This window comes from Chlorocebus sabaeus, unplaced genomic scaffold (assembly GCF_047675955.1).
Source record: "Chlorocebus sabaeus isolate Y175 unplaced genomic scaffold, mChlSab1.0.hap1 unalloc_scaffold_235, whole genome shotgun sequence".
In the NCBI taxonomy this organism is placed as follows: Eukaryota; Metazoa; Chordata; class Mammalia; order Primates; family Cercopithecidae; genus Chlorocebus; species Chlorocebus sabaeus.
Window position 1 is genome coordinate 292,901 of NW_027327521.1, and position 19,600 is coordinate 312,500.

The following is a 19,600-nucleotide window of genomic DNA, read 5'->3' on the forward strand; positions in this document are numbered from 1 at the left end:
GGGCTCTTTTACAAGACCTCCAATAAAGTTCTAAGTGGATCATGCCTGTTCAGGAAAAGATAATACCAGTATGAGGCCCAGGAGTTTCTCAGAAGAAATTCCAGCTGGATGAGCTTTTAAGGAAGGAGATGAAGTCAGCATTTGGAGACAATGAATTAGATGGCGGGATATGTCACCGTAATAATGAATAATGAATGAGCAGGAAGAGGCTGTAATTCACAGAGTGGGAGAGGAGACTGGAAACTTTATGGCCTTATAGTGCCTGGGTAAAGAGTGTCTGAGACATGCCTTGGTCTTGTGAAAACAAACCTTCTCGAAGAAATGCTCTTCCAAAAAAATGCCTATTGTCGGGAAGAGTGTCCACGTTTCCGAGAGACAAAGGATTTATGGCTGTAATAGAAACCCTCTCTATGCAACCTCATCCTTCTCTGTCCCTTCCCTTACACCCTGTAAGATCTTGCCAGCCAGAATTAGGGCAGTTTGGGGGAAAGGCCATTGCTCCACCCTCTCAAAGGGAGGTAGGAGGGAGGACTTGACTCCAGAGGTGGGGCTTGGACACTGGACCAAACTGAGGACTAGTTAAAACAGGGACAGGGCCTGGCATGCTGGCTCACACCTGTAATCCCAGCACTTTGTGAGGCTGAGGCGGGTGGATCACCAGAGGTCAGGAGTTCGAGACCAACCTGGCCAACATGGTGAATCTCCATCTCTACTAAACATACAAAAATTAACTGGGCATGGTGGTCTGCGCCTGTAATCCCAGCTACTTGGGAGGTTGAGGTAGAAGAATCACTTGAACCTGGGAGGCTGAGGTTGCAGTGAGCCGAGATTGCACCACTGCATTCCAGCCTGGGTGACAGAGTGAGACTCTGTCCCCCCCCCCAAAAAAAACAAAACAAACAAAAAAACAAAAAACTCAAAAAACAAAACACAGGGACAGGGTAGAAGCAACTTTCTATAAGACACACCCCCCAGTGTGCCATGTCAGTTTACTGACATGGTAACACCTGGGAGCTTCTGCCCCTTTCCATGACAATGACTCGATGACCCAAGAGTTACTACCCCTTCTCTAGGAAGTTTTGCATAGGCCAGTGCAGTACACACCTGTGATCCCAGCACTTTGGGAGGCCAAGGCAGGTGGATCACCTGAGGTCAGGATTTTGAGACCAGCCTGGCCAACCTGGTAAAACCCTGTCTTTAAGAAAAAATACAAAAATTAGCCGGGCATGGTGGTGCATGTCTGTAATCCCAGCTACTCCAGAGGCTGAGGTGGGAGAATTGCTTGAACTTGGGAGGCAGAGGTTGCAGTGTGCCAAGGTCACACCACTGCACGCCAGCCTGGGCAACGTGGGAGGAAAGGTTGGGGTATGTATTGCCCCACTGCCTACCTGCTTGCCTGGCCATGGTTCTGACACTCTCCTCCTGACTGGCAGCCCTGTCCTATCACTAGGTTGTAACAGCTTTTGACTTATGCTAAACCTTGGGTGTTCACTCTCCATGAACTCCACTCAAACCTCTGTACTCAGCCCTTTCCTCCAGCTCTTTTCAACTGGGCCCTCTGAGTGTGCATTGCGTTTTTCACCAGGCTCCCACCTCAGCTAGGCTGCCACATGCAGATTTCACTGCTGCTTGCCCATATTCCCTGGGACTTACCTTCTCACTGCACACCGGCCTGATATCCCGCTGCCAGTAGCCATGTCACTTTGCCCTAGGGCTTTCTCTGAAGTTGTTCCACATCTAGGGCATTATCACCTCCTGAAAGTCATCCTCAGTGACTTTCAGGAATTAGTTGATAAATGCACGAGCCTGCCCTCTTGGGTGGGTAACTCTGAAGCATTTATGACACATTCCAGAGAGTTCTGCAGTAGGCCAACCTTCATTGCCTACAGGGGTAGCTGGCTTAACAACACACTCTTTATTGGCCACCTTCCCTCCTGTATGACTTGGCTAGGGCTGCCATAGATTGGGTGGTTAAGCAGCAGCAGTTTATTTTCTCACAGTTCTGCAGGCTGGATGTCTAGATCAAGGTGCTGTCAGGGTTGGTTCCTGGTGAGGGCTTGCTTTCTGGCCTGCAGATGGCTGCCTTCTAGCTGCTTCTTCACATGGCCTTTCCTCTGTGCTTTCAAGGAGGGAGAGAGGGGGAGAGAGAGAGAGAGAGAGAGAGAGAGAGAGAGAGAGAGAGAGAGAGAGATTGAGATTCTGGTGTCTCTTCTTCTTATAAGGACATCAAACCTATGAGATTAGGGACCTACCCTTATAACCTCACTTAACCTTAATGATCTCCTTAAAAGTCCTATCTCCAAATACAGTCTTATTGGCGGTTAGGTCTTCAACATATAAATTTGAACAGGGACACAATTTAATCCAAAATACCTCCCTTGTTTCAGTGGTTCCCCTGAAAGTGTCTCCCGGGATCACCTCCCAGGAAAACTTTAGGACCCTGAATGCTTGTCTTGGGTCTGCTCTAAGACAATGCCTCTCAGATTGTCCTTTCCGGACTGCAGGGTCTCTGACAGCAGATGAGGGTCCTCCCACAAGAGGGTCCTCCCACAAATGCTCTGCAACACAGGTGACAGGCCAGCGGGGTGAGCCCCAGCTCCTACCAGGGGTCACAGCCTGGGAATCTCTGTCCTCCCATCTTCCAGCCTCTGCTGCATTTCTGACATCTTCATTAACCCCATTGGGGAGTTGCCCCCCCACCAGGGGGAGAAGAACCCATCCAGGGGCTTTCATTATCAGGGCCTCAAATCTGGGGCCAGACGCAGCCAATGAGTAGGGTACAAGAAGGCCTTCTACATCCCACCCTGGAGGGCAGAGGTCTGGGCTGTGGCTGGAACAAAGCCTGTCCTGGTGACCCCTCTCAGACCCTGGCCCATCCCAGTCCTGCCCTGGAAGACAAACGAGGCTGTCCCTGTCTCTCAGGGGTCTAGGATCCTGGACACTGCGTGCTTTGAAGGGAAAGATGCCTCTGAGAGCAATCCGTGGCCGCACATTTATTATTGATGCAGCCCTTGGCTGCCCTGTCTTGAGCATTTCCATTCCATATGTAAATTCCAATCTGGTTTCAGAGCAACAGTGGCCCAGTGCAGGGCTGTGTGGGCTGTGGCTGCTTAGACAAGGCTGGACCAAGGGGAAGACATGTTCCTATCTGAACCCAAAGGGCCTAGGTGTTTGGATTTTGGAGACTCAAATTACAATGCATCTGTGCCCTATTTTGTTTTATTCCATTTGTTTATTTTTTTGAGAAGAGATCTCACTATTGTCCAGGCTGGTCTCGAACTCCTGGGCTCAAGCCTTGGCCTCCCAAAGTGCTAGGGTTACAGGTGTGAGCTAGTGCGTCCAGCCTGTGCCCTATTTTATTTTGGACTGACTTTTGGGGAAGACTTCTTTTTGCCATCCAGGGTCACTTGTGGCTGGTGGGTGGGGAGGGAGGCTGATTGCAATAGGCGCCTGCAAGCACCTCCCCTCCCCCAGAGGTCTGCCTGGATACAGGTCACCCCCTTGAGTTCTGGTGTTAAGGGGAAAATGTCACCCTGTGGTTTGTGAACAGTGTGGGATGGGATGGAAGAGGAGAGGGCTGAAGATATGTGCCTATCTGCCTGCCATTCGCCATATGTGACTTTTAAAGTTACAATTAAATACAATTTTTATTTATTGATTCATTTATTTACTTTTTGAGATGGAGCCTTGCTCTGTCATCCAGGCTGTAGTGCAGTGGTATGATATTGGTTCACTGTAGTCTCCACCTCCTGGGTTCAAGCGACTCTCATGCCTCAGCCTCCCATTAGCCCTATTTCCAGGGCTTAGTAGCCACAGGTGGCTGCTGTATTGGATGGCACAAATATAGAACATTTCCATCCTCATAGAAAGTTCAAAATTAGCTGAGCACAGTGGTGTTTGCCTGTAGTCCCAGCTACTCAGGAGGCTGAGGTGGGAGAATCACTTGATCCCAGGAAGTCAAGCCTGCAGTGAGCTGTGACTGCACCACTGCACTCCAGCCTGGGTGACAGCACGAGATCCTGTCTCTAAACAAGAAAAGAAACAAAGAAAAAAGGAAGTTCCATGGCCCATGCTGGGCTAGTGCATGCAGCCTTGCTTGGTTCACATATGTGAGCACATGAAAGGTGGTTCTCAGCCTTCATGGAAAGGCAGGGCTCCCTGGATGCTTGCTAAAAATGTAGCTACATGGAGTGGGCAGCTCGTGGCCTGGGCTGTGAGAGCCTGTGCCGTTCTCATCTACATTATGTCCTGCCTTTTGCTCTGCTCCTGGCCTCAAAGGCTGGTCCTTCCTGGGTCCCTAATGCTAGTTTGGCCCAAGGGTGGATCTGTCAGCCACCCTCAAACCCTAACTAGGGGAAGGGAATGGAAGTAAAAATGGGGTTCTGCGCTGCTGCCCTTCTCCAGAGCCTGTGTGGTTCATGGGTAATACAGCCCTGGGGCTGTGCCCAGAGCAGAGTACGTGTGTCCTGGGAGAATGGCCAGAGGTTTACAGGGAATCAGTATGTTAGACTTTTAGGGGCTAAATTGTGTCCTTCAAAGTCCATCTGCTGTAGTCCCAACCGCCACAACCTCAGAGCATGACTGCATTTGGAGATGGGGTCTAAAAAAATGTAGCTACTTGGAGCCTACCCCTAGAGTTTCTCATTCCCTGGGTCTGCACTGGGTTCAGGAACATCAATTCAAAAAACTCCCAAGGTGACTTTTAAAAACTTTTTATTTTGAGTTCATTTGAAATGTACAGAAAAGCTGCAAAAATGATACAGAGAGTTCCCAGATCCCCCCTCACCCAGCTTCGCCTCTAGCTAACATCAGACATAACCACTGTGCAACCCAGGAAATTAACACACCAAAATGCTGTTAATTAAATGACAGACCGTACTTACATTGCATGATTTTCTGTGCTAATATTCATTTTCTGTTCCAGGATCTCACCCAGACCACATGCATTTAGTGGTTATTTCTCTTGATTCCCTTCTAATCTGAAGCCCTCAGGAGATTCTAATAGGGTGTCTCAGGGACTTCATCCTGGGAGATGCTGAGGAACTGGGACCCAGGATGGGTAAAGGGCTGATGAGGAGAAGAGAGAGAGGGAAGATGCAAGGGAAGTGGCGTTTTAGAGAACAGGCTGCTGTGGTGTGTGTGAATGTGTGTGTCGGTTTGCATACATGTCTAGGTGCACATGTGCGTGTGTCGATTTGGGGGTGCACATGTGTATGTGTGTGCATGTGTAGGTACATGTATGTGTACATATGTGTGTGCACGTGTGTCTGCATGTGTGTAGCTTCCTGTGTCTCTTTGTGTGCAAATACGTGTGTGTGTAAAATTGGGAGGGTGATGGCTGTAGGGTTGGAGGAGGAGAAACTCCTAGAGAAAAATCCAGTGTCTCTCCACTACCAAGTAGAGAGAGAGAGACAGAGACAGAGACAGAGTCTCACTCTGTCACCAAGGCTGGAGTGCAGTGGCATGATTTCACCTCACTGCAGCCTCCACCTTCCAGATTCAAATGATTCTCATGCCTCAGCCTCCCGAGTAGTTGGAATTACAAGCATGTGCCACCATGCCTAGCTAAATTTTCTTTTTCTTTTTTAGTATTTTTGGTAGAGACTCCGTCTCTAGTGTGCCAGACTTGTGTAAGTGTAAGCCATTTTACACTCCTACAGCAATATGTGAAATGTTCTAGCACTGGAGACACAGAAGTAAACAAAATCAAAGTATTTATCCTTTATCACTATCAGTTGAGATAATATTTCTGGGCCAGTTTACTCTATCAGCATAACTTTCAGCAAGAGTTGAAGCATTGTGAATTGTACTTATACAATAATATGAAGATTAATGTTGATTTCAAATGCAAAGGAAACCGCACTCTTTCCTTTCACCAGCAAACATACACATTCTTTATGCTTCCTGGCTTAGGTAGTTTCAAACCAGAACTCACAATAACGCTTATTTGTTTAAAAACAAAGATTAAACATCAGTACATCCACAGCAGTTTCAAGTAGCAAACTTAATGCATATTTATTTTGCTACAGGGCTTGGATGTTGAGAGAATTCCTAAATCCTTCTAGTGCCAAAATGGCAAAGGAAATTATGAAATACCATTAAAAGAATTAAGTCTAAGCTTTGGCCTAAAATACCACACATTGACTCAGATTCTTTTTACTTTCATATGCCATAAGAATATTTTTTTAAATTAAATTGACCTTATCTGTCAAACCCAAGACTCAAGGCTGCAAACACATTATGATGCCTTTGTTCTCATAACCCTTTTACTATCTTACGTAGTTTTCAGGAAGCTAGACTTAAAAACAATGATAACACAGTATCACTTTACACAAAATATTTTTTCTTCCTTCTAAGAGTTTAAAAATATTTCCTAATGAATCAAAATGGGATTCATTTGAGATAGGGAGTAAAGTAAGATTGCTTAACTGATCCTTGTTGAAGAGAGAAGAAAAATGTATTGGGAGAATTTATTTATTTAGGCTGCTTAAATTTAAGGGAAAGGTCTCCTACCCCCTTTAACCCAGATGGGCTGCTCATTAGCTAGACTGAATCACAGAGCAAAAGAAGAAAGAGTCCCAAATGTACATGAAGGGTTTAATTCACTTCCTGTAGTCCAGGGCTGAGTGGAGATGGCAATGGGAACATCTGGAACATAGATGAACATATTTTCCTGAGGGAGGCTGGTAATGGTATGATTCCTTTCTGATAGAGTCTCAAATATGCAGTCTTTTTGCACTTTTCATTCAGCTAACAGAAGGCTATCCCAGGTGTGAACATTAGGATTCTAGGGGGAATAAATGATTAAGTAAGATGAAAGGGCCAATAAGAATTGTAGCTCAAAGCTGCACTGAACCTAATCTGTTGAGAATGTATCCTTGGAGAACTTGTCTAATTTCTAACCCTCTAATTTCAGTTGCTTCTCCATCTTGGAACCTGTAATAGTGCTGGGAGAGAGGTCTGTTCCTTTATAATTTCACTTTAACTCCCACCAAGTGGTATTATAGAGCCTGCCAAAAAAAAAAAAAAAAAAAAAGAAAAGCTAAACCTCTCCCCACCATTTCTGTGACACTTCCATCTGCGAATCCAGATAGAAGAATTTCAGAAAGTCTGGAATGTGTAGACATTTCAGACACAAATTCCCACTTTCCTTTGCTCAGTTAAAAACTGAACATTGTTACTACTCACTTTGTTAATTCTTGCAAGTAGATGTTTTGGTCACCTGTCCGAAATAATGGTCCTGTCCTTCCTCACGATGGAGGTGAGTGAGAGCTGCTGGAAATGAGATAAATTTATCCTAAGGTATCCTTAGAAACAGAGAACCAATCTGGAACAGAGAGCTAAAAGTCAGAGATTACTAACTACATATCTTGGTTTTCTCCAATGGCTTCAACTTTCCCTTCTTTTGCCCCCACTTCCAGATGCCCAGCACTTCCTATCTAGCACACCCTCCATTATCCTTTTCAAGGGCTAATTTAATTTCCAACTTCTCCGTGAAAATGTCTCCTACTATTCTAACACAGTAACTTTGTTCTTACAAAGTTGCAGAATGGATTGATTACATGTTGAGCAAAACCTTCATTTCTTTCCCACAATGCTATTTATGGCTGTGTACAATGACATCCAAGAGATATTTATTGAAAGAAGGAAGTACATCAGACCTAGGTGTTGCCATTAAAGAGCTCATAATCCAGTAGAAAAGATACTTATAATACAGGGCTTAAAGTACTAAGAGAAATAAAGATGTTACTGTATCATTTCAAACTGAGCAGAATCAGGGTAAGCTTTGTGGAGGAAGTAGTGTATAAGCAGAGCCGTGAAGAATGAGTGGGTCTTGTGGTTCTAGAGATGGAAGAAAGATCATTCCAGATCTGTCTCTAGATGTGGGAAACAACCTGAATCCCAATGCCAGAGGATGAAAAATGTGGGTCATGTGTGAAAAGTGTAAGTTTACTTTGGAGTGAGGGTAGATCAAGGGATATATAGAAAAATGAACTAAATAGGTGGGTGTAGGGAAAAATGATGGACATGGAAGAGTTTACACATTTGCATAGAGAAATAATGAAGGTTTCTGAGCAGTGCAGCTCAATGCTTTCATGTTGTACTTCAGGAAAACTGACCTGACAACAGAATGTACAAGCTGAAATGGACATTGTAGAGCTGGAACATTCAGTTAGAGGCAATTGTGTAGTTTAGAACAGAAGTAATGAGATTGTAGCAGTGAGAAGAGTTGGTACAAGCAGAATTAGGCCTTAGTAACAAACTAGAATTTGAATAAAATTGGGGGTGGAGGAGATATAGATGTCTCCAAAGTTTTGAATTTGAATGACTTGAAAAGCATTAATGACATAAGAAATAGGAAACAGGAGAAATAATAGAGGCAAAATAAAGAGAACAATACATTTACTCGACAGAAAATTTTTGCAATCTACTCATCTGACAAAGGGCTAATATCCAGAACCTACAAAGAACTCAAACAAATTTACAAGAAAAAAACAAACAACCCCATCCTAAAAGTGGGCAAAGGATATGAACAGACATTTCTCAAAAGAAGACATTCATACAGCCAACAGACACATGAAAAAATGCTCATCATCACTGGCCATCAGAGAAATGCAAATCAAAACCACAATGAGATACCATCTCACACCAGTTAGAATGGCGATCATTAAAAAGTCAGGAAACAACAGGTGCTGGAGAGGATGTGGAGAAATAGGAACACTTTTACACTGTTGGTGGGATTGTAAACTAGTTCAACCATTCTGGAAAACAGTATGGCGATTCCTCAAGGATCTAGAACTAGATGTACCATATGACCCAGCCATCCCATTACTGGGTATATACCCAAAGGATTATAAATCATGCTGCTATAAAGACACATGCACACGTATGTTTATTGAGGCACTATTCACAATAGCAAAGACTTGGAATCAACCCAAATGTCCATCAGTGACAGACAGGATTAAGAAAATGTGGCACATATACACCATGGAATACTATGCAGCCATAAAAAAGGATGAGTTTGTGTCCTTTGTAGGGACATGGATGCAGCTGGAAACCATCATTCTTAGCAAACTATCACAAGAACAGAAAACCAAACACCGCATGTTCTCACTCATAGGTGGGAACTGAACAATGAGATCACTTGGACTCGGGAAGGGGAACATCACACACCGGGGCCTATGATGGGGAGGGGGGGAGGGGGGAGGGATTGCATTGGGTGTTATACCTGATGTAAATGACGAGTTGATGGGTGCAGCACACCAACATGGCACCAGTATACATATGTAACAAACCTGCACGTTGTGCACATGTACCCTACAACTTAAAGTATAATAATAATAAATAAATTAAAAAAAAAAAAAAAGAAGTATGGGTAGTTTATCTTTGAGATGTCCAACATGCAATTGGTTTGTTATGATCAGAAACTCAGTATAGATAGTTTCTACGGTTTGTATGTGTCCCTCAAAAGTTCATATATTACGTTTACCTATGTAACAAACCTGCACATCTTGCACATGTATACCAGAACTTAAAATTAAAATAAAAAAAATTAATGTGTTAAAAACTTAATCCCCAAAGCAACAGTGTTGGGAGGTGGGGCCAAGTATGGATTAACTGGGTCATGAGGAGGGAGCCCTCATGAATGGATTATTGCAATCATCTTACGAGTGGGTAAATTATCACTAGAGTGGGTGGCTATAAAAACAAGCCCAGCCGTTTGTGGTTTATCTCCCACAGCTGCTCTCAGATGTGCGCACTTGCTTCTGCCCTCCACCTTTCCACTATGGGCCATATACCAGCACCATGCTCTTGGACTTCCCAGCCTCCAGAACCATGAGCCAAATAAATTTCTTTTCTTTACAAATTACCAAGTCTGTGGTATCCTGTCATAGAAGCAGAAAATGAACTAAGACAGAGTCACTAACATAACTTAAAAACTTAAAACTATTCAGGTAGAGATTATAGTGAGAGAAAGGAGAGAGCTATGGACAGTTCAACTTTGAATATGTGTGTTGAGGAGGTAGGTAATGAAAGAAGATCCAGAAAAAAAGAAAGGAAAAAAATGTTCAGAAATCAAAGAAGAAAACCAGAAGAATACAGTATCATAGAAACCAACGTTGGAAAATTCTGATAAAAAAGACTTAGCCAACAATGTTCAATGCTTCAATGAGTTCCAGGAGAATGACAGTAAAGGGGTTATTGGAATTAATGGCAAATTATTGATTTTTAAGAAAGCTGTTATTGAAGAAGAAACCAAGCATTCTAATACGTTAATGAGTATGTTAGGGAGTGATACAGAGAAAAGAGCCCTTACCGGGAACCAAAGGGCCTGAGTTCCATCATGGCCCTGCTGTTAAGTAGCCATACAATCTTTTTAGCATGATTTTGAACTTATTTCCTTGGGAGGCAAAGTCTTCACTTTAAAACAATTTTAATTGATATGTAATAATTGCACATTATAGGACACAGAATGATATTTCAATATATGCCTACAATGTGTAATGATCAAATCAGGGGGTAATTGGCATATCTATCACCTCAAATATTTACCATTTCTTTGTGTTGGGTACATTCAAAATCCTCTCTTCTAGCTATTTGAGAATATATAATAAATTATTGTTAGCTATACTCACTCTACAGTGCTGTAGAACACCAGAATTTAGTCCTCCTATCTAGCTGCCATATGACTTTTTAATCTTTCTCAAACTGTTTCCTAGTCTTCAAAATTCTATAAAATATCTTCAAACTCTCACTTTCAAAGATTCATGCAAGTTGCCTGTGTGCCTGAATCATACAGAGATATTGAGCCACGTCTTTATCAGAAATAGGACAATTTCACCACTTGTAACTTGTGTGAAAGCGGGGCACTTTCTTAGTGTTTCCTAATGTGGAGAAATCGAGACTACGTTCATAGAAGATTTTCTTAAAGCAAACCAAGTTGATGATGTTCCTTCCTTCAGCCTCTTCCCACCTCCAGTCTATTATCCTTTACTTTTAAAAACAGAGGTAAGACATTATCCCCGGTATATCCGGTGACATGCTCTATTGCTTGAAATCAGAGGATGCCACCAAAAGCCTTTTTTTGTTTGTTGAAATCAGTTGAGTAGTATGAACGAATTCCCCTAAATCATGGCTCTCTAGCCACACGTGATAATATACTTGTACAGGGACGCCACTTCCGGAAACTCAGTGTCTCATCTCACATACTCCCATGTGAGGCTGAGAGAGGTTAAATCATTCTCTCAAGGTTAAATGGCAAGTCATAAAAGTGGAACCGAAACTAAAGCTGTCTGACTGCAAAGCTCAAGCTCTTTTCATGCTACCACGCTGTTCAATCTAGTGAAAAAAAATCCACTCTTGAAAGCGTCTTAGCATTTTAAGCATAAAAGTGTGTAGTAGGGATCCTCTGGAGCTTCCAAATTCTGTTTTATCCGCACTGAATTTTACACACACACACATCCCATTTCCCCTTTCCTATTGAAATTCAGCACCGAGGACAGTCCCTAAGACTGGCTCCTCTCACACTATGGTGGAAATTAGCACATTTCTCAGAAGACGAAGATAAAAATGCATGTGAGAAGAACAAGAGAACCAAACAGATGGGGCAATAAAATGGAGGCCGAATGAGCTCATCAGGATATCCAGCACACGGTTTAAGTCCATACTGGGCTCACAGCTCACGTGGGACCAACTGACATCGTGAATGAGTGGGTGTTTACTATGCTGCAGCATCAGTTACACTAAGAGATTAGGTGGAGCTGATTCATTGCTGCAGATCTGCACAACTTTTCAAGTGGAGGAAAATCTGTGGGCTGTGGTCTCTGCTACTCACATAACCATCCTCATGGAGAGCATAAGTCATACATGCAGGATCTTTCAGGTAGACAAGGTTGTTGTGCTGTGAGTGAATCCAGTATGAACCTTCATGTTGTGGAGAGCAGGATTTAACCACAGTTACAGCATCTCCGTGTATGAAGGTTTACCTGTTGTATTACACAACAATCCTGCCTTTCCACATTCACCTTTGGTTACAGGTGGTTCATAACACACACAGAAAAAAACAAGTTTCTGAAACGTTCCTCACACCAACAGTGATTCCTTCTTTTCCAAACTACCAAGTCCTTGAGTACAGCTGAAGCACCTTTAGAGAGTTGAGTCTAATCCCCTTATCTTATATGGAAGGAAACTGAAGTCCAGAGAAGAGAAATGACTTGCCCTAAACCACTTAGCTAGTGACAGAGATGGAATTAGCACTGGATCCCTCATGCCTAAACCAGCAGACTTTTCATTGCACCAGGAAGATAAAATAAAACTGTAAAGAGCATATAGTCTGTTAACTAAGCCTCTAATTATATGGCCTCCAAAGAAAATAACATTTCAAATGTCTAGGTCTTTCCATTTGAGCTTTGGTAATTTCACTGATCACTTCTCATACTGGAATCTCCTTTAAGACGTTTAGCAGTAATTATATTGGGATATATGCTATTTTTACTCTTGTACACTGCTTTCTTTGTTCAGGAGGAAATTAGAATTCTGGAAATAGACTTGATTTTGTTTAATTATTAGGGGAACAAGCTTCTATTTCAAGTAGTTGCAAATATGAATGGATCAGTCTGTGGGTCAAGAAAGGCTATATGGAACAATATAGGGATGATAATACTCTATTGACACATCCAATTAGGGGCCACCTAGGTCTACAAACAAAGAGGAATATCAAAGCTATGAGTGAAAATGGAAAAGTCACATCATTATCTGAATAATTTTGAAAACGTCTGGATTTGGTGCCTTATGAATCATCTGAAATGTAACAAGGCATAAAGTACTTCACAACCCTGTTGCCTTCATTATTGTAATTCGTGCATATGTAGGCTTATTTGAACTTTAAAAGAGTTTCTAACCAGCTGAAAAAGGATGTGGGAACAATGAGTCCAGTCAAGGTCATAGTTACAAGGTGGGACTAACACCTCCTGGGGATGCAGGCTAACAGAAACATGAGCCCATTACTCACCCCAAATCTCCCATCCATACCTTTTTCTGCTAATGAATATTCTTACCTGAACCATCATCACTTCCATTGTCTTCTGCTTTGGATACCTTGTAGACCAGGTTCCTGTCTTTCCTTTTTTATCTACGAAGAGATTTTCATGAATAGAACTTTTCTTGTAATTTAGCAATAATATCCTTGAAAACCCCACAACTATTTACATAACAGAAGCTATTGTTTGAAGTGTAAAGCAGGTCAGAATTTGGTTTCTAGAGATTAATCACTGTGGTCTAGTTGATATTATCATAATAATTTCATTTATTTTGATACAATTTGCTTTCAGAATCAATCTCGGCTTTTGTCCACAAGTGACAAATCCATTTGTTTCTGGTATAATGGATAACTTGATTAATGACCTTGTAACAGTTTTCCTTAAAAACATAGAAAGCAAAAAACAATAAAGATTTCCATTTATAAATGTGCAGTAAACTAGTTCAGTCTGTAGCTGTGCATCAAAATCGTTCTGAACTTATTTTAAGCCACATATTTGGAGAGATTCTAAAACAAATTTGCTCCTGACTTTTGGGAGTTTCTGCTCATATCTGCTGTCTCCAAGCTGAGGGCAGTGGCCTCACTTTGGTGAAGTGGTGACACTACGGGCCCCCTGGTTAAAAGGACGGGGCACTGTTTGGCCACGTGGCTCCACCGCGATGACTCCAGTTGGATGTCACCAAGACTACCCCCTCCCCCCAACCAACTCTCCAGCTCAGGTCTTGCTGAATAAGGTCACCGCCCGGGGGCAGTCGAAGGACAATCGCGCGAGGGCTCTGCAGTGACCTCGTGACTGTGTCTCCAACTCCAGGTGTCCCTTCCTTCCGGTCTGCATCCGGCGCCTGGTCCTGGTCCCGGTCCCCGTGGATTCTTCCCGAGCGTTTTGCGAGTCGGGGTGGAGGGTGGAGGCAGGGCCGAGGAGCTCACCCCAGGGACCTTGCATCCACAGGCGGCCATCTTGCGGCTCCTTCCCGCCTCGAGAATGAGGTGGCAGGGCCTTGAGGAGGAGGTCCACGCCTAGCGACTGGGATGGCTCGCGACGGTGGCCAGGGTTCGGGTCCCGCGTAGCGGGGGCTGCTCCTGCTGGGGAAAACGCCTCCCTGAGGGCGGCTGCTAACGCATAGCGAGGCCCCAGGCCGCGCCGGAAGCCACTCTGAGGAAGGGGCACCGGGGCACCAATGGACTCCTGACTTCTCAGTCCATGACGCCCGCGTCCTCGTGTGGGTTCGAGGAGCTCCCGGGCACAGCCAGCCTATAGGCTCTCGACAGCCCCAACATCGTTTTCTACCTCAGGCCTCCTTTCCTGAGATGGGGCTCCGGACCTCAGGCTCTTGTCTCAGGATCAGGCCTATGCTACCTCCCGCCCAGCCACCTGCTGCACACCGAGAAGTCCCCCTGCCCCCCCCGCCCCGCCCACTGCGTGACGCGCACTCGGCCGAGCCAATCACAGCTCGCGGCGCACGCTCCACGCGCCGGCTCCCTGTGCCCATCCCCCCTCAGCTTAAGAGAGGGCGCAAGGGCGAAGCGCGGCGGGAGCACAGCGCTTCGCGGCCAGTGAGGTCACTGTAGTGCAGGTGGCGCCGACTCCGTGGTGCAGGCGGCCTTCCATACGCCACCGCTGCTATCGCCAGCAGCGAAAGCGCCTCCCGCGGAGCGCCCCAAGGGCGCCAGCCTGACCATGCGGAGCTGAGTACTTCGGCGGTGGCGCGATGCTGGCGCTGCTGGTCGCGGCTTGGCGCTCGCCGTGGCCGCCGGGGCCCAGGACAGCCAGGTGCTCGGCAGCCGCTTCCTGTGCACGGCGCTGCCCACGGAGGCGGTGCGCGCCGGCTACCGGCTGCCGGCGATGCCCATACAGGGCGGCGGGCTGAGTCCCGAGGAGGAGCTGCGGGCTGCGGTGCTGGAGCTGCGCCAGACCGTCCTACCGCTGAAAGAGATGCTGGGCGCGCCCGCGCGCGAGGCCATTCACGAGGTCGCGGGCAACCCAGCGCGCTGCCAGGGGCTCGCGGGCGGCAAGGCGCGCGACGCGGAGGGCCACGGGCAAGGACACTATGGGCGACCTGCCGCGGGACCCTGGCCACGTCCTGAGCACTTCAGCCGCTCGCTGCAGACCCTCAAGGACCGCCTGAAGAGCCTCGAGGTAGGGGGCGAAAGACGGGGGACCTGGAAATGGGGATGCTCCCATGGGGCGGAAGACACGGGAGGATCGGGGGAAGGAGGCATGGCCTTGGGAAGAGTGTGATCGTCCGCGGGGTGAGCTGGACTTGAGGGTGAAAGGTGAGAGTCTCCATCCTGCTCGGGAAGTCCCCTGCGTGGCATCCTTTCCCAACCCCCTGCTCTTGCTGGAAGGAAACGTTTAAATTTCACCCCTCACCCCCACCCTGCTCGCCGGGACTGCCTGCAGGACCGCCGAACACTTCCCGAGGTCCGGGCTAGCGAACCTAGGTGGCCAGGCCGTGGGTGCCAAATACCCGGGGACGCGGTAGCCTCTATCCTTTTGCAAATCTCCAAATCTAGAGCTGGGATGCGCTCCCGCAGGCTGTGTTTGTGTTGGGTACTTTCAAAATCCTGTTTTCTAGCTATTTGAGAAGATATAATAAATTCTTGTTAGCTGTGTTTACCCTACAGTGCTGTAGAGCACCAGAACTTAGTCCTCTTATCTAGCTGCCAGATGACTTTTTAACCTTTCGCAGCGGGTTGCTGGGAGGCTGCCACGGGAGCTCAGCTGCAAATACGCAATTGCAAAACCGTGGAACCAGCCCAGATGCCCATCACGTGGGTAATGGATAAAGAAACTGTGAGAATAATTGTTTTTTACAGTAGCTGTATCATTTTACATTTCCACAGGCAACATATGAGGATTCCATTTTTTCCATGTGCTAGCCAACACTCGTTATTGTCCATCTTTTTTTTTTATTATTATTATAATTATCTTAGTGGGTATGAAGTGGTATCTCAGTGTGGTTTTGATTTGTGTTTCCCTAATAACTAATGATGTGGAGCACCTTGTCATGCGTTCATTGGCCGTTTGTATGTCTTGTTTAAGAAATGTCTACTCAAATTCTTTACCTATTTTGGGGGGGCTTTCTTTTTTTAACTTTCATTTTAATTCAGGGGTTCATGTGCAGATGTGTGATATAGGTAAACTTGTTCCATGTATATTTATTGAATAGATTATTGCATCACCCAGATATTAAGCCTAGTACCCATTAGTTATTTTTCCTGACCCTCTCCCTCCTCCTACTCTCCACTCTGTGATAGGCCCCAATGTGTGTTGTTTTCTTCTATGTGTCTGTGTGTTCTCATCACTTAGCTCCCACTTACCAGTGAGAACGTGCGATATTTGGTTTTCTGTTCCTGTATTAGTTTGCCAAGGATAATGACCTCCAGCTCCATCCATGTCCCTGCAAAGGACGTGATCTGGTTCCTTTTTATGGCTGCATAGTATTCCATAGTATATATGTACCACATTTTCTTCATCTAGTCTATCATTGACCGTCATTTGATTCCATGTCTGTGCTATTATGAATAGTGCTGCAGTGAGCACATGCCTGCATGCGTCTTTATAACAGAATGATTTCTGTTCCTTTGGGCATGTACCCAGTAGTGGGATTGCTGGGTCAAATGGTATTTCTGTCTTTAGGTCTTTGTGGAATCACCACACTATCTTCCACAATGGTTGAACTAAATTTACACTCCCACTAACAATGTAAACACATTCCTTTTTCTCTACAACCTCCCCAGCATCTGTTATTTTTTGACTTTTTAATCATAGCTGTTCTGGCTGGTATGGGATGGTATCTCATTATATTTTTAATTGGATTATGTTTTTGTTGTTGAGTTGTAAGAGTTCTATATACATTCTAGATGAAAGTCCCTTTATTAGATGTATAATCTAAAAATTTTTTTCTTAGGATTTGCAGCACTTTTTCCAGTCTCCTTTCGTGTCAGTCCCTATCTTCAAACAGAGCCATGGTTCATCTCAGATATCTTCCCAACCCTGATTCCAGATCCAGGCTCCAGAAGGCCCTGGTTTTAGCTTAGGTTCCTGCTGTGTCCGATAGATGAGATGTTTATGAGCCTCAATCTGTCTTTCAGTTTTCCTTTTGATGTTTCATCATCTTTCAGTTTCTAGCAAAGAGCCTCATTCAATCATAAACTCACAGCATCCAATTGTCCTGAAAGATGTTTGTCAATATTGTGTGTAGTATGTGTGTGTGTGTGTGTGTGTGTGTGTGTGTACTTTTTAAAAAATTGTGAGGTTGGAACTATTGGCATTTTACTATTCTTTCTTCCTTTGCTTTTACGCTTAGAAAGATCTCTGTTAATCTAAGAGGGGAGAAGCATGATCTTGTAATTTCTTACAGTGGTTTTCTTCCTTATTAGATATTTTAGGTATTAAAATATCTTTGTGTCTCTTTCAGAGTATATTTGAATTTTAATTCTATCCCATTATTTAATTTTTTTTAATTCCTGCACCAGAAGCTGGAAGCATAGCGTGTGTGTGTGTGTGTGTGTGTATGTTTGTGTGTGTGTGTATCTCCTCTAACCCTAACACAGGGCTGGTTATGTTATAGGTGCTCAACAAATATTTGCTGGATGAATTTATGATTGAAGATTATAACATGGGAAGGACACAGAGGGCAAGTGTTGTAAGATGCTGATGAGGACATTGTTGGAATGGCTGACAGTGACTTTGAAAGAAGAAATACTAGTACCTGGCTCAGTGCCTATCATATAGTAGGCACTCAGTAAAATATTTAAGATGTGAGAAGAGTTTTGAAGTCGTAAGCTCTATATGAATTAACTTCCTCCAACTGAATTATCCCCCTTCTACTCTTGCTCTAAGTCACCTAAAAACTTGTAGCCAACCCCACTTTTCTTTTTCTTTTTTTTTTTTTTTTTTAGGCAGAGTCTCACTTCATCACCCAGACTGGAGTGCAGTGACACTATGTTGCCCAGGCTGGTCTTGAACTCCTGGTCTCAAGCAGTCCTCCCACCTCAGTTTTTCAAGTAGCTGGGACTACAGGTGCACACCACAGATCACATTCTTCTTAGGAAACACCTCACAGTGCCTACTGCCACGCTTGGTCCAAATAGAAGGCTAATATCTATTATTACATGAATAGTAAAGAAAGCATGATGGTTGTCATTTCACTGGGCTGGTATTTTCTGTACTTGTGGGTTGGATTGTGTGAAGTCACTGCAACCAAAATGGTACATCTTCAGTTGTGGTACGTCTTCAGTAGTGGTATCTCTTTGATGTCTTCAAATATACAGATCTTTCAACTACAGTGGACGTAGTTGTAAAGGGTTGAGGGGTCAGGGTCAACAGGGCACTCTGGGAATGAAGTTAGAAGTAGAATCACAGAAGTTTGATCCTGGAAAGAAGGAACGTCACAGAACATTTATTGCAACCTTATTTTTATATATTTGTGTGTGTGTGTGTGTGTGTGTGTGTGTGAATTTGTTTTTATTGGGGAACAGCACACAGGGTGGGAAATGTGGGAAATGGTATGCCCCACCTCACAGAGAATGTCCATTTGCATTCTAAACTTCCTGGGCTGCTTTATGGAACTTTTTCTCCTCCTTGGAGCTGCTCTTGCTGCCCGTGGCCTCTTTGGATCCACTGCTAACCGGCTCCTCTTTGGAGAATTTCCTTTTTCTTGGAGACACTTCTGTTGCCTTTTCGGAGTCATTAACTGTTTCCTCCTTGGGTGAAGACTGCTTCCTCTTGGGAAAATTGGTGCTGCCAGTGTTCTCTTCAAGATTGCTACTCATCAGCTCCTCCTTGGAAAAATATTTCTTTTTCTTGGGTTTGGAGAAAGAGATAGATGAATCTTCCATTCCATTCTCCTGAGGAACCTCCTGGAACTTTTGCTTTTTCTTATTTTTGGGCTTTTCACTTGTCTCCTCACACTCCTCTGGAGTACTACTGCTGTTTTCTGAAGATGTGAGGACAAGGTTTTTTTTTTTTTTTGGAGATGGAGTCTCACTCTGTGTCATCCAGGCTGGAGTGCAGTGGCCCGATCTCAGCTTACTGCATCCTTCACCTCCTGGTTTCAAGTGATTCTCCTACCTCAGCCTCCTAAGTAGCTGGGATTACAGGTGCACATCACCATGCCTGGCTAATTTCTGTCTTTTTAGTAGAAACACGGTTTTATGATGTTGGTCAGGCTGGTTTCAAACTCCTGACTTGGTGATTCACGCGCCTCGGCCTCCCAAAGTGTTGGGATTACAGGCGTGAACCACCATGCCCAGCTGTGACCTTGTCATTTTTACAAGACAGAAAACCAAGGCCTGCAGTGGCTCTTTGCTTTCCCAAGGTCAGTCATCGAAACCATCAGTCCAGGACCCCGGACTCTCCAGGCAGGGCCCTTTCCTCTCTGATGAGTTCAGCTCCTTATATATTTTACCAAGTCTTAATTCGTAACTTAAAGATGAGGCAGTAACCTCAGGCATAACCGAAAAGGCTGGGAGAGCCAAGTTCAGGGGAAATACTCACATTTCATCCCCAGAGCTGTCTTTCTGCTCAAACCACCTTGCTTGGAAGCTGGGGAGTTT

General features: G+C 44.7%; 1 protein-coding gene across 11 annotated transcripts in view; it reads left to right on the plus strand.

Moving 5' to 3' along the window:
- Positions 1-14,548: 14,548 nt before the first annotated feature.
- The window catches only part of LOC140711153 (neuronal pentraxin-2-like), a 101,683-nt gene continuing 96,631 nt past the window's right edge, over positions 14,549-19,600 (plus strand). For all 11 annotated transcript variants that reach the window (XR_012092286.1, XR_012092289.1, XR_012092284.1 and 8 more), the window contains exon 1: positions 14,549-15,176. Coding sequence is in view for 2 of the 11 variants with exons in the window: in XM_073014059.1 (XP_072870160.1) it covers positions 14,883-15,176 (294 nt within the window). In the remaining 9 variants the exon portion in view is untranslated. The remainder of the gene's footprint in view (positions 15,177-19,600) is intronic.